This window comes from Carettochelys insculpta, chromosome 8 (assembly GCF_033958435.1).
Source record: "Carettochelys insculpta isolate YL-2023 chromosome 8, ASM3395843v1, whole genome shotgun sequence".
NCBI lineage: Eukaryota > Metazoa > Chordata > Testudines > Carettochelyidae > Carettochelys > Carettochelys insculpta.
The window spans coordinates 22,003,837-22,029,433 of NC_134144.1; the positions used below are offsets into that span (position 1 = coordinate 22,003,837).

The following is a 25,597-nucleotide window of genomic DNA, read 5'->3' on the forward strand; positions in this document are numbered from 1 at the left end:
GGCAGTGAACAAAAGCGGGGAGCATATAGAAAGAGGAAAGGGAGGACAGTAAGGAGAGAGATACTGTGTGAGAGAGAATCAGTTGGGAGAAAGCGAAGAGGGTGAAGCCTCAAAAACGGAATGGAGAAATGAAGAGACAAGTCAGTACAGGAAGAAGCAAACTTGCAGTGTCATATAATCTATACAGTTGCAAACATCCTAGAATGACAAACAGGCCTTAAACGTTATTCTATTTGCAAGAAGCAATTCAACAAATAACCTTATTTGTTCAAGAGGAAAGGCATAAGTATCCAAGATACAATCTATAAAAGAAAAAAAATGCTCCTAAAGAAGGAGGAAAGGTTACTGTCTTACAATAGGATATGGATATTGTCCAACACCACCAGCCTTAGTATCATAGGACTCATACTGAGGAGAAAAATTCTGTAACAGAGATCAAAACAAGAAAATCCATTATACATTGCATCAGACAACATTCAGACTTCATATGGCACTGTATGGGAAATAGCTCATTTATAGAAGCTGTTTAGCAATATTCTAAAACATGCAATTCTGTACATGTTTCAAAAGTCATCCCAAATGGAAACCCGCATAACATCTTTCTTTGTGCTCAGCTCGGTGGTCACAAGAACTACAACTGGTGACACAGTTGACCCTATACTGTACTATAGATATCCCTGGTATGAGGAAACTAACTGACCATCCTTCTCCATCTTTTCTTCTCTTTTCCCCAGACAAGTTATCATGTGACATTTTACTAAGAGCATGGGTCACTCCTTTTGATATTTTTTCCCCCACGTTTCCTCCCAAAAACCACATCTCTGTTCACCTAGTTCAACTCCCACCGAAGTCAAAAGTAGACTTTTCCATAGCAGTCAGGGAAGCTGGATTAGGTCCCTTAATTAGCAGTGTGACAATCTCCTGCCCCATTAATTTAATCTGCTGCATATTAATGTTTAGATGTTATTAATACACAATTTCAGAGTAATTTGAAACAGAAAAATCGCCTTGCCCCTTCTTTCTTTCCTCACCAGACCCCATAATTATAATATGTAAGAGGTCATAAACATTACATAATGCCTGACCACTCAAAGATGGTCAGCTGTTATGAACTGGGGGAAAATACGCATATATTTGGGACATGCTAACATTGACATAAATGGGCACTCTGCACAAGGAAGAAGACAAGAACATGGCCCACGTGCTTTCAGAGAGCTGAATAACAGTTCAATATGCTTTTTCTTGGACAATATGCTGATAAAATTAGAAAGGAAACTGAACTATATGTTTAAATTAAGCTCACTTGATTTAGTTGCACTTCCGAACTACTTTATGAACAAAAACTGTGGAATGTTTGGAATGACAAAAATGGGAGTCAGGGTTCAAATACTCATCCTTATTTACGTGATTTAGTGACTTATTATTAGATTACGATTTTCTCTGAGTGAGGGTCAGCAAGTAGCTGTGCTGTCTCTGAGGTAGAACAGTGACAATACTGAGAATGAATGTCACAATATGGCTTTTGGTTATCTCCTACTTCCTAGTCCTGGGGTTAGCTACCTGTGGCTCCAGAGCTGCATGTGACTTTTTAAGGAGTCATTTGTGGCTCTGGGGGCTGCCACTGCTGACTCCTCTTGAAGCTCCCTACATGTTCATATTGGGTGTGGGACAGTTTAAGCTGTAGTGCTTATATGCCAGACCTTCAGAGCTAAAAGTAATAATTATCACTTACTACTCCATTTATAGACGGACAGGATGGACAGACCCCAGGTGTGCCAGGAGAGCCGGGAGTGCCTGGTTGTCCAGGGGAACCAGGTGGACCAGGAGGACCCTATAAGATTCAAAATAGACAAGAGTGAACATTTGCATTTGTTTTTCAATATGTTACAATCTGGCACACCACAGAACAAGTCAGGCTTGTGCTGAAGTTAACAGATGTAAGAGCTGGTGGCATAGGGATGGGTCCTTGAATAGACACTGCATACTGTAAAAGAGAACATTCTTTATCAAGTGTGAATAAAGTTTACAGTTCAAATTAGTAGACAGAGAAGACGAAGTACAAGAATGTATACAAGAATAAACATTTTTGTCTGTTGACCCTGATTCTATGTGACTGGATTGTGCACACTACAAACATTTAAAAACAGATTGACAGCTCGGTTTAAAAAGTAACACTGTTTATGAGATGCTGATGAATTCTTCCTACTGTGCAGAAATGTTCTAAAAGATATTACAAATATATATACACCTTGAGCCAATTTTTCCTTTCTCCTCTCAGTTTTACTGAGAGAAATCAAGAACAACAACAGAAATCCTTTGAAGCTAATGAGAATATACTGGATTTACAGTATCAGAAGATTTAGACCAACAGAGTCCAATAATCTTGGGGCCCAATTCTGAATGACAGAGGTGTCAGTGTGAGTTGAGGATCCTCACCAGCTTGCATTTGAGGCTTAGCACTTGCCAGGATGTGGCTCTTTGTGATTTTAATTTTATTTGAAGACTCTGATAGCACTTACTGGGTCACCTTTGGGGCCTGGCAGCACATTAGCAGGACGAGTAGTCTGTGAAAAAAAACAGAAAAAACCATACAAAAGATTTAAACCAAAAGCAATGATAAAGTTCAGCATATCTGACATGTAGGAAGAAATGTTTAAACAATGATGGAAATACACTGTCAGTTTCCACATCAACTGCCAAATGTTGCATTGCCATGGAGCAACCCTAGTGTGACATACAGTGGCCATTCTTGACACAGGTGCTGCGGATGAAATCTTGACCTATTGAAACCAATGGGAGCTTTGGCATTGACTGCAGTGGGGCAGGATTTTATCCTATGTGCTTTCGCTATGGAGATACATGGGGAAAATATTTTTGCTTCCTTTCCAGTCTCAGCCTCATTTCCCAGAAAAAAATGTGTTTATCTGATTTTCATCGTAATTATCAATGACCCTCAACATCCTCCGATAGTGATTAAAGGCTGCAGAATAGGCTTCTCTGGTAATGCGATTGCCATCTGTAGCAGTGGATGCACAGCTGAATGTTAAACATCATGGAATGAAGTTTTATCATGTCCGATACTGAACCACATTACCCTGGTTCTCACTCTGCTGATCACACTTTCATTTAGCACTGAAGGAGGGTTGATGGGAGACTCCCACATCTCCCAGATGATCTGAAGCCACAGAGCTAACCAAGCAGGGCTCAAACCTAGGAACTTCAGACCCAAAACCACAAGTTTCTAGCACTTCAGCCAAAGAAGAAGCCACGGTGAGAAAACAGAAGCTGTGTAATTGCTGGTGCCAACCCAAGACAGATACACTGTTGTTTTATCTGCTTTATGACAATATTGACTTCTGAATACGAATTGATGATAAGTTAAACAGGTAAGACCAGATTCACCTCTCAGTTCACTAGTAAATCAGTAACATCAATTCTTAAGAAAATAAAGTGACCGTACAATGATGTAAAATTGGCATGAGTAACAAATTATGCCTACAGTGTTTACATGGTGCTATAAACAGGCTTGGCTTAGATTGAAAATGTTGGTTGTGTTTGATTTCATGCATGTAAACTGAGCATTATGTCAGAAATTTTCTTTTTTTACCAGAAATTTAGTGCTTCACGTTATTTGTGGTTAATTCACAAAAGATTCTGAAGTTTTGTTTGATTGGAGTAAACACTAGTGACAGAGTAATGGGCCTGAATCACAGCACTGCATCTGATCACCATCACATGGCGTGAAGATTTCAGTTGGGATTCAGAACTGTGTCTGAGCTTTACAGTTGGCAAGTATTATTAAAATGTGTTGAACCTAAACTCTGGATCTTAACAACACTGAATTTTGGGATTGTTATAGTCCAAAAGTCATGACTTTCCTTTATGACTAATAAGTACCCATCTTTTCATTGCTTTTCAAAAGATCAGCAGAGCCTCCTGTGTTTATAAAATTAAGCAAGAATTCATGTGAAAAAAGCCTTTCTTATGAGACAATTGTCATTTCTTCCTTTCAGTGGATGGAATATATGGCAAGACCATCTGGACTGTAACAGGAAGTCCTATGGCATTTTAGAGACTAACAAATATATTAGGTATGAGATGTCATGAGAATAAACCAGTTCATCTGAAGGATGAAGTTTACCCATGAAAGTTCATGACTTACCACATTTGTTAGTCTTTAAGTTGCCACAGGACTGTTTATTATTTGTGAAACTACAGATAACACAACTACCCCTCTGAGACTATTTTCACTGTAGTTTACTATAATTTCTGGTTCAATGCTCTGCTAGGATAAAGAAGTACAGAGATGCAAGAAAATTAAAAGTAACAGGGGAAAAGATTTTTGAACTTCATTCAAAGGTTCAGGTTAGTTCTGATTTCATCCTAAGTAGTTTGCTGATCCTTATGACTTATCAGATGTTAAAGAATTTTAGGATGAATCAAGAGTACTTAAAGTTCCCAGTTGTATGGATGAACATATGATTTGGGCACATGTGTATCAACAACAATTCATGTTTCAAAAATACAGTTTATACTTACCGGCGAAGTAGGTGGTGTTGTCTGTGGACAAACAGGGCAACACTCTCCAAATGGAATCTCTGGGTTGGGGCAGTCTAATTCTTGGTCATCACAGAGGATGTCATCACAGAGAACAGCTCCTGAGTCACACACACAGATTTGGCATGGTTCTGGTTTCCAGACATCTCTGTCAGCGTACATTTGCCCAAGATGTGTACATGCTCCTATGACTAGAAAAGGAATGAAAGAAAAATGTAAGGTTTGTAGCAACCACCAGTTTGATGCTTAATAAAAAAATTCAAATGGGATTTTGAAAATGAAACCGAAAACTGGAGTTTTTAATTTAAACATGCCTCATTGATGACAAGGGGCACATTTCTACCCTCAGTGACCTGCTTTGGAAAATGCAAAGTCTGAACTGGAATTGTAGGTGATAACTCCACAGATATCAATGGGAGCTCTGTGAGCCTGACACAAAGCCAACTAAAATCAATCAGAATCTATTGACTTCAGTAGAAGTTGGATCAGGTCTCATGGGCAAAACAATTGTATAATCTGCAATAGAGTTCCACAGCACCAATAAATAAGAGAATGTGTCCAAAGTGCTAAACTATTTACTGTAGTGCCTGCATGCACACGTACATACACAAAGTGCCTGCATGCACACGTATATACACAAAGATCTACAGTAAAAAAAAATCTCTAGTGTCCACACGTACTAACAATTACACAGAGTCCACTGATTGGTTTAACACACTTGGCATGTTGGGTTTAGGAGAGTTTTTTTTAAATTAATATCTATGTTCACTGTAGTAGCAAATACGTGAAACTTTCTTTAGTTCCAGGAAAATTGTATATGGGAAAAAGAAGGAAATGTTTTGCTTGAAAAATTAAGTTTCTAGCCTTTTTTTTTTAAAATAAACTTGTTCACAAACTTTCAAAACTAAGAGCTTGAATCAACCAATCAAAAAGCAGAAATAAAAAAATATGATTTACGTTTCCAGTCAAAACTAACTAAATTCTACATAAAGCTTCCTTGTAATTGATGAGAATCTCAAAACTCAAATAGCTATCCAAAAGAATGGCATACAAATCTATGGAACACAAAATAATGACAGAAAATATTCAGAAAGTAAATGACTACAAACATGGTATAAATTCAACAAAACAACAATTACTCATAAATATTTCACAAATACAAAAATTAATTTATTATCTACCTATGCTCTCTTATAGTCCCTGTAACTGTAATATATGAAAAGATCATTGATTACAAATTATGCACGTATCTTTTGTTACAATATTTTGTCAACAACATAGAAAACCTAGTCGGATATGCTCTTCAGTGACTTATTTAATTTTATGTATTTCCTATAATTGTTTCCCTGAAATATTGTTACAGCAAAAGCCTGTTATTTTCAATAACAATTTTCCATACTAACTTAGCCCTACATTTTTTATAAAACCAAACTAACCACAAATGATCATTTTAAAAAATGATCATCAGTACAAAAATATATATGTGCCTCTATATAACTTCACCAGTTTTCACCATCTGCTTGTGTTACCTTCTCAGTAGATTTGACGAGGACCCCAGATATATGTTAAACATGTATTTGATAGAACAAAACAGCAATCATGTAGCACTTTAAAGACTAACAAAATGATTAAAGTGCTACATGACTGCTGTTTTGTTTTGTTAGAATACAGACTAACATGTCCACCTCTCTGCATATATTTGATAGATGTGCCCTCAACTGATGTCACATGGACAATTCAGAATAGCATCAAATGCCACAATAATCACATGTATCCAGTGCAAGACTGAGAAAGAGTTTGTAAACTTCCACTCCTATACCTCTGCCCTCTCTCTTTCCTCCATACCTCTACATCCTGGTCTCTCTGCTTTCCAGCTGGCATCCCAGTGTACCTTCTGCTCTCCATTGCTACCTTGATGTGTCCTTCCTCCCTCCATTTCCCTTCTGGGTTTTCTCTTTCCTTCCCTTTGCATTTTTGACTCTCCCGTAACGCATTCTCAGTGCTCTCTCCATCTCCTTTGATATCTGACTTCCTCTCTCTTATCCTTGATTCCATAGGTTCTGCCTAGGTGGACACACATTCTTTTTGCTTTCTCAATCCCTTCCATTTTTGTGCTTTCTCACTTCTGGCTGCTTCTACACTCACCCCTGTCGTTGGAGGTGGCATAGTAATGAGGCAATTCAAAGCAGGCTAATGAGGCGCTACCATGCATATTCAGTGCCTCATTAGCATAATGGCAGCCACACAAATTTCAAAGGGCAGACCTCGAATTGCAGATTGACAGTGAAGATGGGGGCAGCTTTGAAATAAGCGCTCCATTTTGACATTCCCTTACTCCAATCTAGTTTTGTGGGAATAAGGGAATGTCGAAGTGGGGCACATATTTTGAAGTTGCCCACATCTATAATGCCAATCTGCAATCTGAAGTCTGCACTTTGAAATTCACATGGCTGCCATTATGCTAACAAGGCACTGAATATGCACATTAGTGCTTCATTAGCCTGCTTCAAATTGCCTCATTACCATGCCACGTCTGATGGGAAGGGGCGAGTGTAGAAGCAGCCTCAGTCTCTCCGTCTTCTACTGACTGATAGTCCTGGTCTCTTTCTCATCTGCATTCCTCCAATCACCAGTTTCTCCCTATTTCATTCCCTCTTGCTTGTCTAGTCTTGCTATCTCCATTTCTCCACCTTCCTTTCTCTCCATTTCCTTCATCCACTCCTCTTTCACTTCCTGGTCATTAAATACGCGTTACTCTCCATCCCTTCCTTACTCCTATCCTGATATCTGTCTCTTTCATCAGCCATGACGTTCCTCTCCTCTTGCTTCCACCTTGCCTGCTCTAGTACACAAAGTGGTGAACTGTTTTTCAGGTATATGCTGTCACTTGCAGGCTGTGCTAACTTCAGAGGATGGGTATATGAGAAAGAATTAAAATCTTCTTGGCTTGTTGAATGGGGAGCTACCCTGCACCCTTCTTTTGCTGCTCCTAGGACTTGCCTACACTAGCTCCCTACTTCGAAGGAACGATGGTAAGTAGGGTGTTGAGAATTTGTTAACGAAGTGCTGCAGTGCGTATGCAGCACTTCATTAAGCAAATTTCCCCCTGCAGCAACATCAAAGTGTTAAACTTCGAAATCCTGGCTCGCATCTAGCCGCAGCGCACCCACTGGTACTTCGAAGTGCTCAGGGTACTTTGAAGCCCCTCTTTACAAAATTTTGAGGAGTAAAGAGACTTTGAAGTACCCCGGTCACTTAGAAGTACTGGCGTGTGAGCTGCAGCTAGACGCAAGCCGGAACTTTGAAGTTTAACACTACCAAGTTGCCGCGGGGGGGGGGGGGAGGAATGGGATTTGCATAATGACGTGCTGCATATGCACCACAGCACTTCATTAATAAATTCCCAACACTCTACTTACCATCCTCCCTTCAAATTAGGAAGCCAGTGTAGAAAGCCCAAAGTGTTTTTCATAGGCACCTAAGTTTCACTGAAAGTCAATAGGCCATAAGCTTTTAAGGCTTAAGTCACATCCAAAAGTGGGAATTTTGAAAAAAATTAGCTTGATCTCTTACCTTAAGAGGTGTCGCAGCTCCTGTTCTTAATAATAGTCTCAAATCCCACTTTCCAAGAAAAGAGCATCAACAGAATTGTCTTTGAAAAGAATATATTTCAGAATTGTCTTAGAATCATAGAACCATAGACTCCTAGGGCTGGAAGGGACCTTTGGAGGTCACCTAGTCCAGCTCCCTGCCTAAAGCAGGATCAATCCTAATTAAATCACCCCAGCCAGGACTTTATCAAGCCGGGACATAGAAAACCTCTAGCAATGGAGATTCCACCACTTCTCTTGGTAACACATTCCAGTGCTTCACCACCCTCCTGCTAAAAGATTTTTTCCTCATATCCAACCTACGCCTCCCCGTCTGTAACTTCAGACCATTGCTCCTTGTTCTGCCATCCATCACTACTGAGAACAGTCTCTCTCCATCCTCTTTAGAGCCCCACGCATCAGGAAGTTGAAGGCTGCTATCAAATCACCCCTCACTCTTCTCTTCTTCAAACTAAATAACCCCAGATCCCTTAGCCTCTCCTCATAGATCATGTGTTTCAGCCCCTAACAATTTTTCTTGCCCTTCGTGAACCTGCTGCAATGCTTCCACATCCGTTTTATACTGGGGTGCCCAGAACAGGACATAGTACTCCAGATGTGGCCTCACCAGTGCCGAAGAGAGGAGAATAAAACTTCTTTTGGGCTTTGTCTTCACTTGCATTTCCCTTTCAAAAAAGGAATGCAAATGAGGGAAATAAAAATGCAAATGAGGCACTAATTTACATATCCCATGCTTCATTTGCATAATCTGTTTTTGGAAGAGATTCTTTCAAAAGAAAAAATGTGGGTGTAAATGGGGGTCTTTTGAAAATAAACCTCATCTTCAAAAGAGCCCTTCTTTCTATTTTGTTTCAGGAAGAAGGGTTCTTTCAAAGATGGGGTTTATTTTTGAAAGAGTCCCATCTACACTGCTTTTTTTTCCTTCAACAGAATCTCTTAGGAAAATAGATTATGCAAATGAAGCCTGAGGATATGTAAATCAGTGCCTTATTTGCATTTTCAGTTTCCCTCATTTGAATTCTGCTTTCAAAAGAGGAATGCAAATGTAGACATGGCTTTGATCTGCTGGAAATGCTCCTCCTAATACACCCCAATACGCTGTTAGCTTTCTTGGCTACAAGGGCACACTGTTGACTCAGATCCAGCCTCTCATCTACTGTAATCCCCAGGTTCTTTTCTGCTGCCCTGATACTTAGCCACTCAGTCCCCAACCTGTAACAATGCTTGGGATTCTTCTGTCCCAAGTTCAGGACTCTGCACTTCTTCTTGATGACCTTCATCAGATTACTTTTAGCCCAATCCTCTAATTTATTTAGATCATTCTGGAGCCTTTTCCTATACTCCAGTGTATGTACCTGACCCCCTACTTTCGTGTCATCTGTAAATTTGCTGAGAGTGCAATCCATTCCTTCATCCAGGTCATTAATAAAGATGATGAACAGTATCGGTCCTAAAACCGATCCTTGGGGCACTCCACTTGAAATGGATTACCAATTAAACATAGAGCCATAGGATCACTACCCATTGAGCCTAACCATCTAGCCAGCTTTCTATCCATCGTACACTCCATGTATCCAATCCAACTTATGGGCAAGAATGTTGTGGGAGACTGTATCAAAAGCTTTGGTAAAGTCAAGGCATATCACATCCACTGACTTCCCCATGTCCACAGAGCCAGTTACCTCATCACGGAAGCTAATCAGACCTTGACATGAAGACTGAGGCAAAAAAAACCAAACTTTGAGTACATCAGCCTTTCCCACATCACCTGTTACCAGGTAATCTGCCTCACCCACTAATGGCCACACCCTCCCTGATAGCTCTCTTATTGTTAACATGCCAGTAGAAACTCTTCTTATTGCCCTTTTCCTAGCATTCTCCAGCCATATAGTTATACTCCTCCTTAGTCATCTGTCCAAGTTTCTGCTTCTTATACGCATCCCTTTTGGGTTTAAGTTCAGCAAGGATTTCCCTGGTAAGCCAAGCTGGTTGCCTACCATATTTGCTTTTCTTAGGCTACGTCTACACGTGCAGCCAACATCGAAATAGCTTATTTCGATGTTGCGACATCGAAATAGTCTATTTCGATGAATAACGTCTACACGTCCTCCAGGGCCGGCAACGTCGATGTTCAACTTCGACGTTGCTCAGCCCAACATCAAAATAGGCGCAGCGAGGGAACGTCTACACGTCAAAGTAGCACACATCGAAATAGGGATGCCAGGCACAGCTGCAGACAGGGTCACAGGGCGGACTCAACAGCCAGCCGCTCCCTTAAAGGGCCCCTCCCAGACACAGTTGCACTAAACAACACAAGATACACAGAGCTGACAACTGGTTGCAGACCCTGTGCCTGCAGCATAGATCCCCAGCTGCCGCAGAAGCAGCTAGAAGCCCTGGGCTAAGGGCTGCTGCCCACGGTGACCATAGAGCCCCACAGGGGCTGGAGAGAGAGCATCTCTCAACCCCCCAGCTGATGGCCGCCATGGAGGACCCAGCAATTTCGACGTTGCAGGATGCGGATCGTCTACACGGTCCCTACTTCGACGTTGAACGTCGAAGTAGGGCGCTATTCCTATCTCCTCATGAGGTTAGCGACTTCGATGTCTCGCTGCCTAACGTCGAAGTTAACTTCGAAATAGCGCCCGACGCGTGTAGACGCGACGGGCGCAATTTCGAAGTTGGTGCCGCTACTTTGAAGTAGCGTGCACGTGTAGACGCAGCTTTAGTGTGCACTGGGATGGTTTGTTCCTGTGTCTTCAATAAAACTTCTTTAAAATACTGCCAGTTCTCCTGTACTCCTTTCCCTTTCTTCTTAGTTTCCTAGGGAATCCTGCGCATTAGTTCTCTCAGGAGTTGGCGTCTACTCTTCTGAAATCAAGGGTCTGTATTTTGCTGATCACCTTTCTTCCTTTTGTCAGAATCCTGAAATCTACCATCTCAGGATCACTAAAGCCCAGGTTGCCACTCACTTCTATTTCACCCCATAGTTCTTTCCCTGTTTGTGAGCAGCAGGTCAAGCTGAGCAGAGCCCCTGGTTGGTTCCTTCAGCACTTGTAATGGGAAATTATCCCCAACATTCTCCAAAAACTTTCCGAATTGTCTGTGTGCTGCTGTCTTGGTCTCCCAACAAATTTCTAGGTGATTAAAGTCTCCCATGAAAATCAGGGCCTGTGATCTGGAAGTTTCTTTTAGTTGTTTGAAGAAACCTTTGTCTACCTCATCTACCTGTCCACAAGTAATCAGACGTTGCAGAAACTACAAAGCCTGGAGTAGATTATTTTGATTCTGCAATGTCAATTTATGTTTACATTTCTCTTGGGCTCACAGTTACATTATTTTTAAGTGATGGCACTGATACAATGCTAGTGCTTCCTGTAGTCATGCTAATTAATGATGACAGAAAAATACAGATGCAAATTTAAAGCATTTAGCACAGATAAACATTAAAGCAAAAGTAAGGTAATTATTCTGTAAAGTGTTTTTGAGTGTCAAAAAGGTTACTGAGGCAAAACCCATTATTATTGTTCTTATATATTTGGTTTTTAGGAAGAAGGGGATTTTGAAGCCGAGGGTACTTTTGAAAGGTCTTCATCTACACGAGCAGCAGGCATTCTGAAAGCAGCACTTTCGAATTATGTGCAGCCACCATTATGCTAATGAGGCACTGCAAATTTATGTCAGTGCCTCATTAGCATCTTCCGAACCACCTTATTAATATGCCCCCTCTGAAAAGAGGGGACAGGTATGGACATGGCCAAGATCTCTTTTGAAAAATCTTCTTTTGAAAGAGCACATCTACACACAAAAAAGCAGATCAAAAAACTCAATCCGCTCTTTCTACAGAGAGCATCTACACAGCCCTGCTCTTTCAAAACAACAGAACAGGGACTGAAAAATCTGACACCATGAGGACTCCTGTTTTAAAAAAAGGGCCCCCAGGGCATCTTTTTTTCAAAAAGAATCTTTCCGAAAACGGTGGTCTTCCTCATCTGGGAGAGGAAGAGGGCCACCAGAAAAAGTGCACCATTCTTCTGATTTAATATCGAAAGAACACATTTTGCATGTAGAAGCTCCATGTGATTTTTCAAAAGTACCCTGGCTTTTTTGCAAAAATGTCTGGTGTAGACCTAGTTATCGAGTGGCAGATATAACTTCCATTCTTGGCTAAGAAGCTGACAGGCCTGATCAAATGAGTTCAATGTGCATAAATGAGGGAAGCCCCCTCTGCCCTGTTGCGCCATAAGCCCTAATTGTAAGGAATGCTGCTGTGAGGTGTTCCTCTGCTTACAAAAGAATATGAATTTTCATGTTATTATTTGGGCTACCACAATGCACATGGCATGGAGGCTACTATCTGAACAGGGGAATGCTTGATGTGTTATTTCAGAGTGAAAGTTAAATTATATTGAGCTTTCAATTGCTATTTACATCGGCAATGCCACAGCATCAGGGAGATTCCATCACTGGTATTGTGCATTTCTCTGTCTGGTTTCTGTTAGCTGTACCCATTCTCATCAGATATCATACCTTCAGCCCTTCCTGATTGGGTATCCTGTTGACTGAATATAATGCTACTCAACCCTTCCCCTGCAAAATGCCTGAAATAAAACAAAGACACAAAAGAAAAGCAATTGCTTGCATTGTCTCATCCCACAGAAGAAATCCAAGCCAGCCGCTTGTTTAATTTTAAACAGGTCTTTTGAGCATTACGTATAACTAAAGAAGTGTTTTGTTCTAAGCTTCTAAAATGGTTGCCTGGATTCCTACATGTAATAGTGTAGGACCCAGTTCTGTCAGGACACTGCTGTCAGTTACAGTAGGAAAAATAAGTATTCTCTTAGCTAATTGCTGAATGTTTCTGTCAGAAATGTTGTCTGTACTTGGATGAACCCATTATAATTGGTTAATGAAAAAAATGCCAGGGGACCATGGTAGATGTCTTGATCTCTTAGAACATGACTCTGACAACATTTCCAGTGATTTTCTGATGGAGAAAAATGTGTTTTAAAATCAGGAAGAGCATAGCATTTTGCAGTGAAACCCACTATCTGGTACTGCTAAAGACTCATGCAAAAGGCTCAGGGGTGCTTCTATTGAGCGCTCCTGAGCCCAAGCAGATCGGTCACTGTCTGTGTACCCACGTGAGGCATAATTCTGTCTTCTCTCACTGCCCCGTAAGGCCCCAGGGAGCATAGAGTGAGGAGCAGGTCTTGCTGGCCTTTTAAAAAAGAATAGCCCGATGTGCCTCACATCACAGCCTGGTGGGCATAGACAGCAGGGCATGCACCTCTCCAGAGCTACTCATCCCATATTTGTACCTCCTGTCTTCTGTAGCTGAAGTATGTTCCTCCTTTGCCACCTTACTGTGGGAAGGAAACGTGTCCTTTCTCGTACTTTACTTGACCGCACAGGGCAAACCATAACTTATCCAGGACTGTTTAATAAAAATATCATTATCCTAACTAAAGAACAGCATGCTCATAAGCATGTGTGTGCCTTGTGAGCATATGAACGTGCGCATATTTGTGCGGGAGCATGAACACATGCATGCATACACATTTCAAGTGACTTTGTTGACTTCACCTGTGCAAGGGTGAGATGTTCAGCTCCAAATATTGGTGCGCTTTTCTCAACTGCAGCTTGTCCTTAATTACAGTTGGCCAGAAATATCACTTTCTTATTCTCCAGGAAGTTAATTGTGAGGATTCACATTTCCAGGTTTTCTCAAATCCTATTATATCCACATTGTTTTGTTACTTTCTGCTCAGAAATCTATGAGGCATACTCTTCTTTCCATTGAATTTAATGGCACCGCTCCAGGAGGAGCAGCAGAGGGCCCATAGTTAGCTTGTCCTATCACTTTGGTGGAAAACTACCTATTTTTCAAATCAATTATTCTCAATAGATCCTTGTCTCAAAATACCTTTTTTCATTATTTGGAAAATGTGGTTTTCATTTTCATTTTTTTCCACTGTGAAATTAAATTGCATCAATGAAAATGAAAATAATTCCAATAGTCTTATAAAATGACTGACATTCTTTCAGGTAATAAAGAGACCTGGTTTCTCTAGTCTCATAACATTGTCATTCTTTAATTTTACAGTAGATGGCACGATTTAACAGAAAGAATAGAATACACAGACCTCTGTCTATAAGGACTTTCATACTTGCTTCTAACATTCTGGATTTCATTAAACCAGTTAAGAAATAAGCGGAAAGAACTGCAGAACAAATCTTTGAGGCTTTTGGCAGAATGAAAGTATTAAGTAGGTTTTCCAGAGGAAAAAATACATCTGGGTTGATTTAGCCTGTTCAAGACACCCCCTTGATACTCAGATGTAGATCTGTGTGTCAGTATGTTATGACATAATGCATCATACATTATACATGAAGACTAAAAGACAACTCCAGAATACTCTCAAAAGCTGATCTGCATTAAAACATTCACAAGCAATACAAAAAGTAATAGAGATATAAAAAGGCTGACTCGTTTACTTCTAAACATGTGCCTAAAATGGTCAAATATTTGCCTTAATCAGATATTCTTGCTGGTTCCTGCTTGTACATATAAGACTAAGATTTCATTAAATATCAGGAATGAATAGCCAATATCAAACCTGATCCCAGTTTTCAAAGCACTAGTTGTAATGACTTTAAACAACTTCAGTGCTTTGATGACTGTGATGGCTTGCCAGCGATTGTGTAAATAAATAAGTCGTGGAACATCTGTAAGGCACTTTACAAAGCATAAATAGCTTTCTGTTGGAAAATGTATGTAACTTCAGAGTTCTTGGGCAACTTTTCCTAAATGTTTGGATTTTAAAGATTTCTATACTGTGCAGTAGGTAGGATTTCTTCCAGCACTGAAACCACAACATGTTTTCTTATCTCATAGACTGGTTCTGAGTTGGAGTCCAAAATTTTTGTTTGCTAATCAGGCTAGAAGCAGGATGGGGGCAGAACAGACAGTGTTGACAGGAAATACTTCATTTTGCTCTGAAAGGACTCAATCTGGCTTGCATAAGGATGGGATAAGACAACTGAAGTAGGAAAGCTTATCTGGACATCTTTTGTGGAGAAAGGGCAACTGTGACATTGGACATAATCCTAATTCCACTGAGGGCTTATGTACATTACCATAGAAGATCGACCTGCTCAGGGTCAATCTTCTGGGATTTGATTTGTGTCTAGAATGTATGCACAAAATTGAGCTCTCAGGGGTTGCAAGACCTGAGGAGTAAGGGAGCTTGACAGGAGAAACGTTCCCATCAACCTTCCCCTGCACAGACAGACAAGTTAGCTAAGCGCAGATATGTCAATTTTACTTACGCAATTGGCATAGCTAGAGTTGTGCACCTGTGGTCAACTTTCTTAGTCTAGTATAGATGTAGCCTGAGGAACACGGGAATTCTGCTATTGAATTCAGCTGCCTTGGGAACTTGCCTTCCATGTAGTCATTATTGGCTTTATATTTGCTCAGACACCATCTGCACACAGCTAACCACATGTATATCTGAAAGTCGGGGGAGATCTAAATTTATTCACCAAAACCTCAGACTTCCTCCTGTTTGGATAAGTGAAATCTACAGTAGCTGCAGAACATCTGAGCAGGTGTGGTTCCATCAATCTCCACTGCAAAAAAACACAGTATGTTCTAAACTCACCCATGTTTTAGCAATTTGGTATAGTCACCAATTCTATAGGTATTCTGGGGCCTGAGCACCCACTGAGAAAAAATAGTGAGTGCTCAGCAGCCTCCAGGTAACTATCTTTTTCATCATGTGCCTTTCGTTTTCCAGCAGCCTTGCTGATCAACTTCTCTCACTTCCTTCTAGTGCCACCCAGCCACTGTGAACAACCATTCTGGTGCGTGCAAGAGGCTCCAGGAGAGAGGGGAAGGAGGGGGATAGGGTGTGCCCAGGGAGGGGGTGGAAAGAGGCAGGGAAGAAGGTAAGTGGGCATGGAGCAGAAGCAGGAAAAACACAGGTCAGGCATGGGGGTTGGAGGAAGGGGTGGAGTGGGGGCAGGGCCTGTGGCAGAGGAGGGGGTGGGGAGTCCAGCACCTTCCAGCTAGAGGGGAAGTCAGTGCCTGGGAAACTTGGTTAAGGACTCACAATTACACAGCAGCTCAAGTTCAACCCCACGTTCCCCTATGTTTGTGAATACCAGCTGCTAACCTGAGAGGAAAAACAATTGCTGTCATATCACAACTGTTGTAATTTGAGTTTTTACGATGGGCTAGTTTAAGGCTGGGAGCACAGAATCAGGCCCCCACACCTTGCCCATGGGCCTGGCAAGTCTCTTGACTCACTTGTGTTAGGGTCTGATCTAGAGCTCACTAAAGTCAACAGGAGCCTTTTCTACCACCTTAAGGAAAGTTAGACTGAGCCCACAAAGAAGATGAGGGAAGATTTTCTTAGCACCCAAGGAATTTAGGAGTACAAGACCCCTTGACTTTCAATGGAACTTCTGATTCTAAATTCCTTGGGCCTGATCCAACCCCTCTGAAATTATGGAGAATCTTTCCAAAGACTTCAATGGACTTCACTGCAGGGCTTCTGAAATATTCCCTTGAATGATAAAGGAAAAAGGATAGAGATTGTTTAATATGGAGGAAAGATTTTATAGCTCCTCTACATTTTGGAATAGATTTTTGGGAATATTCGCAAGCTTCACCATCCTAGCTTTATGAAGAGCATTCCTTTCCACTTACTGAATAAAAAAGCAGAATGCCAAAATGCCTACCTTGCAGCAAATGGAATTGACTCTCTGACTGTGATGATGATAATGTTCATGAGAAAAGCAAATATGCTCATTCCATACTAAGACCAGTAATGGAAATAAATGGACTCTCATAACAAACTCACTGGCTTGCATGCCAGCATTTCTGAGCTATTCTGAACTTTGTGCAATTAAATACATGCTAAGTAGACGAGAGGCTTGAAATGCTTTCTGCTTTATAGGATTTACAACTAGAGATGGTGAAATAAGCACAGAAATATTATAACTAACTGGGACTTAAAAAGAGTCCCAGAAATATTGTTTCAACTTTAGTCACTTTCAAATGGTCACCTTCTGTAACTAATATAATCCATTTTGCATAAGCCATATTTCTCCCAAGTATACAAGGGGTGAAGTTTTAAACAGTTGCAGCTGTGATTTACTTTATAGAGGAAATGGTTAAAGCATAAGATTGGGAGTTAGGAGTTACAGAGTCTGCCACAAGCTGTCGGTTTGCACTAGGGCTATTCACTTAGGCCACATCTACAGGAGAAGCATCTGTTGACAGAAATGACTGTCGGATGGGATTTCCCAGCAAAACTTCTGAGTATAGATTGTGTCTACACATAAAAGTGGATCCAAAGAGCAAGCTGCTCCATCAACAGAGAGAACCAGACTGCCCGGCCCTCTCTCCACAGAGCAGCCAACTGAAGCTCTGCAAACAGGGCTGCCCAGTGAACCGAAGCCCTATCTGTCCACAGAAAGGCCCTGGAGCATCTGCACAGTTATTTTCTTGATAGAACACTGTGGAGAGAGGTGTTATATATGAACGGAGAGAGGTGCAGCGCTGCTGACAGATGTGTTGGCTTTTGTTGACAAACTGCTGACAACACGTATTTAGTGTGCAGATGCTCTGTGGGTTTTTCTGACAAAAGCCCAGCTTTGCCAGAAAAACCCTCCTATGTAGGTGTGGCCTTAGAGTGAGCTATGAGGTTGGAAGGTCTTTGAATTCTGTAGGGTGTTTAGCATATAAATACATTTTAACATTTGCAATAGTAAACAGATGCCTTCTCATCATTCATATATAGGAGTTCACTGAAATCAGTTTTTGTTATGAGAACAAAGAATTGAGTACTTAAGTATGCACCCCGTTAAGCAGTCCTAAGGACAAACATCCCATTGTGGAAAAGTAAGAAGATCTGCAAACCATCTATGGCTAGAAGACAGCATGTATCCCTCACCGAGTCACTGTGAGTAGAAATTTTGGGGGTGTTACCCTGCGATACACTGTTATAGCACAGAGAAATAAGTGGGACACAGGGTTGGGATTGGAGAAGAGAGAAAATATGGATGGTTGCTTGACAGCTTTTTCCCTCTTCTCCCCTCCCTGCTGGCCATGAAAGAGTCTTCCTAACAGTGGGGTCCAGGATTAGCTATTTTCAGGCATTTAGATAGTGAAAGGATAGGAATTGCAATACAGTTAATTAGAGGAGAAATTTCTGAGAGGGCAAACCAGATGATGTTTTCAGAAAACTGATCTATGTTGATCATATAAATAGCAATTTTCCCATTGTTTTCACCCCGTACCAATTTCTCATTAATTTGGGATCAGACTCTTCCCTCTTTTCATACACTGAGCCGCATCTCAATTTTGTAAATGGCTCCACTGATTTCAGTTGGAATTTTTGTAAGGTAAGGTACGAGGTAATATGAGTAAGCGTGGCAGAATCTGGTTCTAAATGCTGAGCTAGAATCATATATGGGGAAAAAACAGCCTCTCCAATACATGAAGTTGCTATCTATAAGCAATTCTCTTAACTGTGATCCTAGAAGCATCTATCCTGAAGGAGGCCAGCAGGACTGGGCCTCTGACTGGTATTTCTCTTCCCATTCTCTCAGCTAGTAAAGATAGTTATAAGAAGAAGACATCTGTTTGTTGACTAAAGTGTCCCTCTGTGCCTGGACATTATTCTACACCTGAAGGAATAATGTCCTTTTTACTACACAATCTTCATTTCCTGTGCAACACTTTCCGATGTCCTCTTTATTTTCGCTTACTCATCACCATTATTCTGTGATTTAGGACCAAGTCATCGTCATGTGAGAGAATCCCACACGCAGGCTGGAAAAGTCAATGATGTTCATCTTTTGGTCTTTCCTTAGAGAACCTCATTGGGAAGGTGCTCCATGGAATGGGAAAGAAGCACAACTCTATAAGCACACAGTTGTCTTGAGATCCAGGGGCACAGTTAGTTAGAGTATCTTACAGCACCCACACAAAGACTAGACTTTTGGATGGAGGGCCAGTGCCTTCCCATTTGTCTCTGGGTTCTTCCAAAATGAATCTATTTATACATCTGCTGATGTGGATCCCCTGCCAGCTGCTGCCCTAACCGCTTATATCACAACATAGATGCATAGGGAGAAGGGAGAGTTGTACAAAACAGTGCTAATCATGCTGCTATATCCTCATAAATTGAAAATAGGACCACAGCCCAATGAGAAGCCCATAGCATTCCACTTATATGACCATTCCCAGGGGAGACTAAAGGGCTTCTATTTCCTCAGTGGAGAGAATTGCATTTTATGGTGCTAAAGTTCTCCCTTATGTTGAAATCCATCCCATTTGTTTCTCCTTCTTTTCACATGACTTGTTGGAAGAATCAGGCCCTTAATCAGTGCAAATGTCAGTTAAAGCAGTTATCACTCTTCTCTCTTTACTGCTGAGCCTCAAGGGCTGTGAGAAGCCTTTTGTTTGTTAGAAACTCAAGATGTGTGTTACAATCACCAGATTGCAATTTGTTGCTCAGTAAAATTTAGAATGGTGTCATTCCTGCTCTCAGATTACTGGCACTTATATTACCTTTTTCAATTGTGTGTGGATTAAAAATAGTAAATATTGTTCCTTATATTTCCTAGGTATATTTTGTAGCCTAACAATATCATTTGTCTCAGTGGTAACGTGGTTTATAACAATTGTGTTTATATCCCCGTATTTAATATAGCCGTTTTTTAATGCTATCAGTTGTTCCAGCCATTCTTGCCTTTTAACATTCATGGATGATGTTCTTCATAAAACTACTGATACTCACTCAGCTGTGAATGTACAACTCCTGAGGCACTGAGACCATGTACTACAGAGAGTGAAACCTTTGCTTTGCAGCATTGGCTCAGCAGCAGCTGGCCTTTGGCTCATGTGGTAGTGCCCAGGGCTTTAGCCCCCTAGAGTCACAGGCTTAGTTGCTTTTGCTAACAGCTTGGGTGTCTTGGCATTACACATACAAGGTGAGACATCCTTTGGAACTAAGAAGCACATCCTGTCTGTGACTTTAACTAAACAGGCCCACTGGTTTAAGCTGGGATTCAACCCAGGGGGTGAATACACAGCAAGGTATTCTGACCATTTTGGAGCTAATAATGGTCTGAATACAAAGAAACGATCACATTATGCCTTAATTCACAAAGTAAGCATTTCAAACAAACACTAATTTAGTAAAAAGCTATAGCAAACCAATTTTTACCAGGATGCTCACAGAATTATTTTATCCATTCTTCTGTATTCTCTAATCCATTCTGATTAATGGAATTAATGGATACAGTGATTGGTTGGACTTTATGCTAATCTAAGATAATGACTATCTCTGGTAATTAAGAGCTAAACAGTGACTCTTCTGAGGCATGGCTGTAACCGGGGAGGTGTGCAGCTAAACACGGGTAAATTTGAGCTTTTCTCTTGAAAGCCCTCTCTGAATGAATTTCAGACAGAGTTGAATAGGAATAGTCCTGTCTTAATAGCAGAAATGGGCCAGATTACAGATAAGTACTACAAATAACCCCTAATTTATTGCGCTTTGATATAAACCCTGAACTGAATATGATTCACTCAGTGGCAGCTGTAACTATAGGGACTGATCTAAATCTCAGGCCTAAAACTGGTGCAAGCTCAGAGCCCTGATGTGATGGCAACTGATTTTATGGATCAGCTTTTGGACTAATATATAATCAGCCTGGATGCTAATTAAAAACAAAAAATATGCTAATTGCAGTAATAAGCTGAGCAGGGGCGGGATAGCTCAGTGGTTTGAGCATTGGCCTGCCAAACCTATGATTGTGAGGTCAGTGCTTGAGGGGGCCATTTTGGGATCTGGGGCAAATAGATTAAAAAAAAAACCTGTCAGAGATGGTGATAGGTCCTGCTGTAAAGGCAAGGGACTGGACTCAATGACCGATGAAGGTCACTTCCCCTTCTATGAGATAGGTATGTTTCCATATAGGAAACGTTCTGTAGGCTGGTGAATGAATAAGGTGGTTTTTCAATATTGTAATGTACAGTGTGACAGAGGGGAGGAGGCAACTTCAAAATGTACCAAGCTTCTGCTCAATCTGCTACCTTACAGATCATTCTAGAGTATTATTTATAACACACTTATGCATATTTGAAATGAATTGTTGGCAAAATCCTGAACACCTGAATGAAAGTTTTGCGTAAGTGTGGACTACAAGACTCCATATCTATATCAACTTCCAAAATCCATTTTTTCACACCATCCCAATTGTGTATCCTCCTCATGACCTGAACTTTTAAGTAAATGAAAGTCAACATTCAGAATCCTTAACAAAACAGGGCCTAAAACTCCAGTAACTTTTAAAAAGTATTTTATTACCATGTACCTCCATACTTAGGGACCACATATGGCTAGGCTATAATGCTGCAAGAAAGTCTGTTCTTGTGATATTTCTGACTTGTCTAGAAGCAGGAAGTCCTGGAAAGATTTTGAAACTGGCCCTTTTTCTGGGGGAATTAGGGGAAGAGGCTCTCAGCTTCTTCTGAGTTCAAGGTGCACTAAAAGGCTTGAAGAACAGGGCCCAATGATTACATTTTAAAAGCTTAAACCTGAACTTGTGAAACAGAACAGATATGTGTGTGTATATATATATATATATATATATATATATATACACACACATATATATATTTGTTCTTTGTTAGCTTTGCTTGTTGTAATTAAGCAACTTCTATTAGGTAATTGAAATCCTAAATGAGACATGCAAAATTACTTTTTCTAACCAAACGGGAGGGCTAAATATTTTATTTAGTGGCTGTTTCCAAGCTCTGCCTGGAAGAGCCTAGCTTGCTTCAATACTTTTCTCAAGAGATGTCAGCAGATGGGAAATGTTCCAGTGCTGTGTAGCACATATGGTAACACAATTGACATTTTCAAATACAATGTGCAAATTCAGTCCTAGTGTAATTCCACTGACTTCTGTTGAAGTGTATCAGAGATGAATAAAGCAGCAGGGGTCTGCACTGACATAATTCCCTGTACCATTTCACTGAATTCAATGAATTTGCATGGGTTGTAAGTCAGTTGAGAATTTGGCCCTCCTATTTTATATTCAGATGCGGTATTCAAAAGAGATACAGCATCCTGTCCATAGAAAGGAATGTTATCCATGACTGCAGACACATTACAAATACCTGTGAGGCTTCAGAAATCTCACGTCAGTCAAATATGTGATTCTGCACAAAATAGGACAGTGTCATTCTGTCCTCATTTGTAAAACAAATAGTGTTCATTTGCCTGCCTCTACATGTAGTTTGGACTCTCAGTGGTTACGTATGGCAGTGTTCAGAATTTTCCCTTGAATCTTTTCTTGTCTAAATTAAATAGCTAGCTATAAAACTCTGTTTTGGTTACAACACGAGTATGTCAAAATTATAAAGTTAATGAACGATTGTAGCTGTTTTATTGCATTTGGCAAAGGCATTCCCAATTTTGGACCATCTGTTAAATATAAATTTGCAACATTGTATTTCAGCCGCTGGCTTAAAAGTATTTCAAATCCTTTTTCTTAACTAATACCTGTCCAAATACTAGTGAGAGGGTACTTTGAAGAATGCCTGGTATTGCTAGTGAGTTCTGATGTCAAAAGTGGGCATAAGCATCGTTGGTTACCTCAATTTTTCTACAGTAAAGAATGTTACAATAATGTGACTTCAAGGGCTGGGCAGGACAAGTGAAGATTTTGCACTGAAATAAAGCTATAGCAACTTTGTTTTCTTTAAACAATCTAACATGAAAAGATCCAGCTGGATTTGAATTTCTCTGTATAGATGTTTTAATTCATACTAAAGAGAGGGATAATACACAGAGGCCCAGCCTGGCAGCATCAAAAGCTGGGTTAGAGTAACATGCACGCATTTTACAAACATCTGAGATGATTGCAATTACTGTGGTTTAAGATCTGTAATTCCTAAAACATCGGTTTTCTTGTTTCCTTCCAGGTGAATATCCTTCCTTGAAATAACTGGCAGAGCATCACAGTGAGTCTGTACTAAACTAAGCATGTTATCCAAATATAGATTTGAGTAAAAAAGAACCTGTCATGAATATCAGACTGATATCAAAAGAGCACAGTTGCTGTGTTTGCATGCATATCATTCAAGGAAAATATGGGAGGTATAGTTCATTGTTTCTTCGATGTTCAATGTAATAGCTACACTGAACTGCAAAATAACAGAGACACCCCTCCCATATTATTAATTAACTGTGTTCATGGGGAACAATTGTTTCTGTTATGTTGTTGGAAAGAAGAACTGCAATTTTGTTCACATTTCCACCAAAAACAAAACATCTGGACTACGTCTACTCTGCATTCCACTTTTGGAAGTGGAATGCAAATGAGTGAGATCAAAAATGCAAATGAAACACAGATTTACATATCTTGTGCCTCATTTGCATATTCTTGCACGATCGCACTTCTGGAAGAGGCTTTTCCAGAAGCCAAAACAGCCATGTAGACAGGGTTCCTTCAAAAACAAACCACATTTTCAAAAGAACCCTTCTTCCAGACACAAAATAGGTCCAAGTAATGAGACTTTGACTCAGTTGGAGCAAGTTATGGCCCAGAGAGGAAGATAAAAGCCCAGTGTTGCCAGCAGTGCCAGTAGTGTGTTAACAGGAAAAGTGGCTTTCCAGCCACAATTCAGTCCTATATTTACTGCTGAGAATAGGCATGTATTTTGCCTTGTGTTGCCATGTGGTACTGAACTAAAGCTGATATAGGTGTTCATGGAAATATCCTCTTATTACTGAGTCACAGTAGTAACATCTACAACATCCTCCAGTTGCTGTAGGTAGTCATTGAGAAAGGCAGCATGTCCAGGAGTGTCTCTAGACAGGTGGTCGCCAGTTGCAGGATTTATTGCTTGGGGCTGTTGGCAGCTGATTCAAATGAGAGCAGCCCTTAACTTGCTGTACCCAATGCTTGAGGACCCTCCTGGCATACAGCCAGCTGAGGCCTTACAGCTACATTTGTAGTTCATTTTTTCCAAGTTGCACTGTGTGCCCCTTTGGCCATAACTAAGGATATTGGCCACAGTGTACATGTGCCTTCCCAGTTGAAAGCTGCATTGTATTTTAAAATAAAGACAATTTTTTCAGGTAATATTCTTAGTTTGTTAAATGCCTGATGTGTGACACAGTTCCTCGGCAAACCTCTCTTCACAGACTATTTATGTGTGAAACAAAGAAAAATGCAGCTATTATTTTACTGCATGTTAGTTTCAGGCTCATTCTTCTATTACATTTATAAAACTACAGTGCTTGAGAAAAATCATGGAAAATGGAAGTGGTTTCTTAGCTAATCTGAAAAGAATCTCCTCTGATGTATTTTCACTGAACATAGCCAGAAGTCCCAGTGTGCAAAGTTTACCCCAACTAAACTTAACAAACAATTGTTGTTTCACTGGTTATATCATGTTTTCCATTGTCATTTTGACATGAAACAGACAGTTTCCAGCTCTGGAAATTTAGAGTCAGCAGGATTAGTCTTGAAGTGAAGGGAGAGAGAGAGAGAGAAAGAGAGCATGGGGCAGGGAAGGGGAGAGGTTGGATTTTGTTTTAAGTGAGAAGAATTATGAAGTGAAGACAGCTGTTATTGTGAAACACTGTTTGTGAAAAAATAATCATTGTTCTAAAAGATAATGAATATTTGGTCTCATGTACTGTAGCCTGAGGACTGCTCTAACTTATATTCTTGCAGGACTTACCCGCTATGCAGTCACTGTCACTGGCAGCCAAGAATATGCCAATCAAGGAGTAACTGAGAACAACTTCCATTCCCTTTACAATGTCAGTGGCATAAAGGAGACATGTTCAAAGAAAAATTAACCACTTAATGTTAAAAACATGTCTGAAAACTGTAGTCTCCTACAGTAAACCATTGAAATACGCAGCTTCAAGTTGGGCATGAGTCACTTTAATGCGAGATAAGCACAACTTGAAGCTGCTCTGTGGCTGTCAGCCTACCTAGCTGCCTACCGCTGCAGGCAGCTAGGTGGGTGAAGAGCCCATTCTCCCTGCCTTCCCTGAGCCATATGGCTGTTGGACACTCTGGGAGCCAGGAAACTGACCAGCCCTGGATGGGTTGGTCAGTTTCCCAGCTCCTGCAAGCCCAGGGGAGCCAGGAACCAGGCTGTGGCCTGGTTTCAGTCTCTACCCTGACTTGCGTGAAAATTTGGGTTATGCAGGGGTTGCAGGAACGCAGCCCCCATGTAACTTGAGGGTTTACCGTACTCCCAAACCACACAGTTTCAGATCCTGGGATACATGAAGGGACAGCCAGAAAGCTCTGAGAGGATCCCCACGCAGTGTTTCCAGGGAAGTAGAGCTCATGTGGAAGGGATGAAAGGTGAGGTCTCC

At 40.7% G+C, this 25,597-nt stretch overlaps 1 protein-coding gene across 1 annotated transcript in view; it reads right to left on the reverse strand.

Moving 5' to 3' along the window:
• Positions 1-25,597, reverse strand: part of COL3A1 (collagen type III alpha 1 chain) — a 79,086-nt gene that overhangs the window by 46,235 nt on the left and 7,254 nt on the right. The window contains exons 2-5 of the mRNA XM_075001741.1: positions 4,540-4,748; positions 2,520-2,564; positions 1,733-1,831; positions 355-423 (exon numbers count right to left, since the gene is read on the reverse strand). Coding sequence (XP_074857842.1) covers positions 355-423; positions 1,733-1,831; positions 2,520-2,564; positions 4,540-4,748 — 422 coding nt within the window. The remainder of the gene's footprint in view (positions 1-354; positions 424-1,732; positions 1,832-2,519; positions 2,565-4,539; positions 4,749-25,597) is intronic.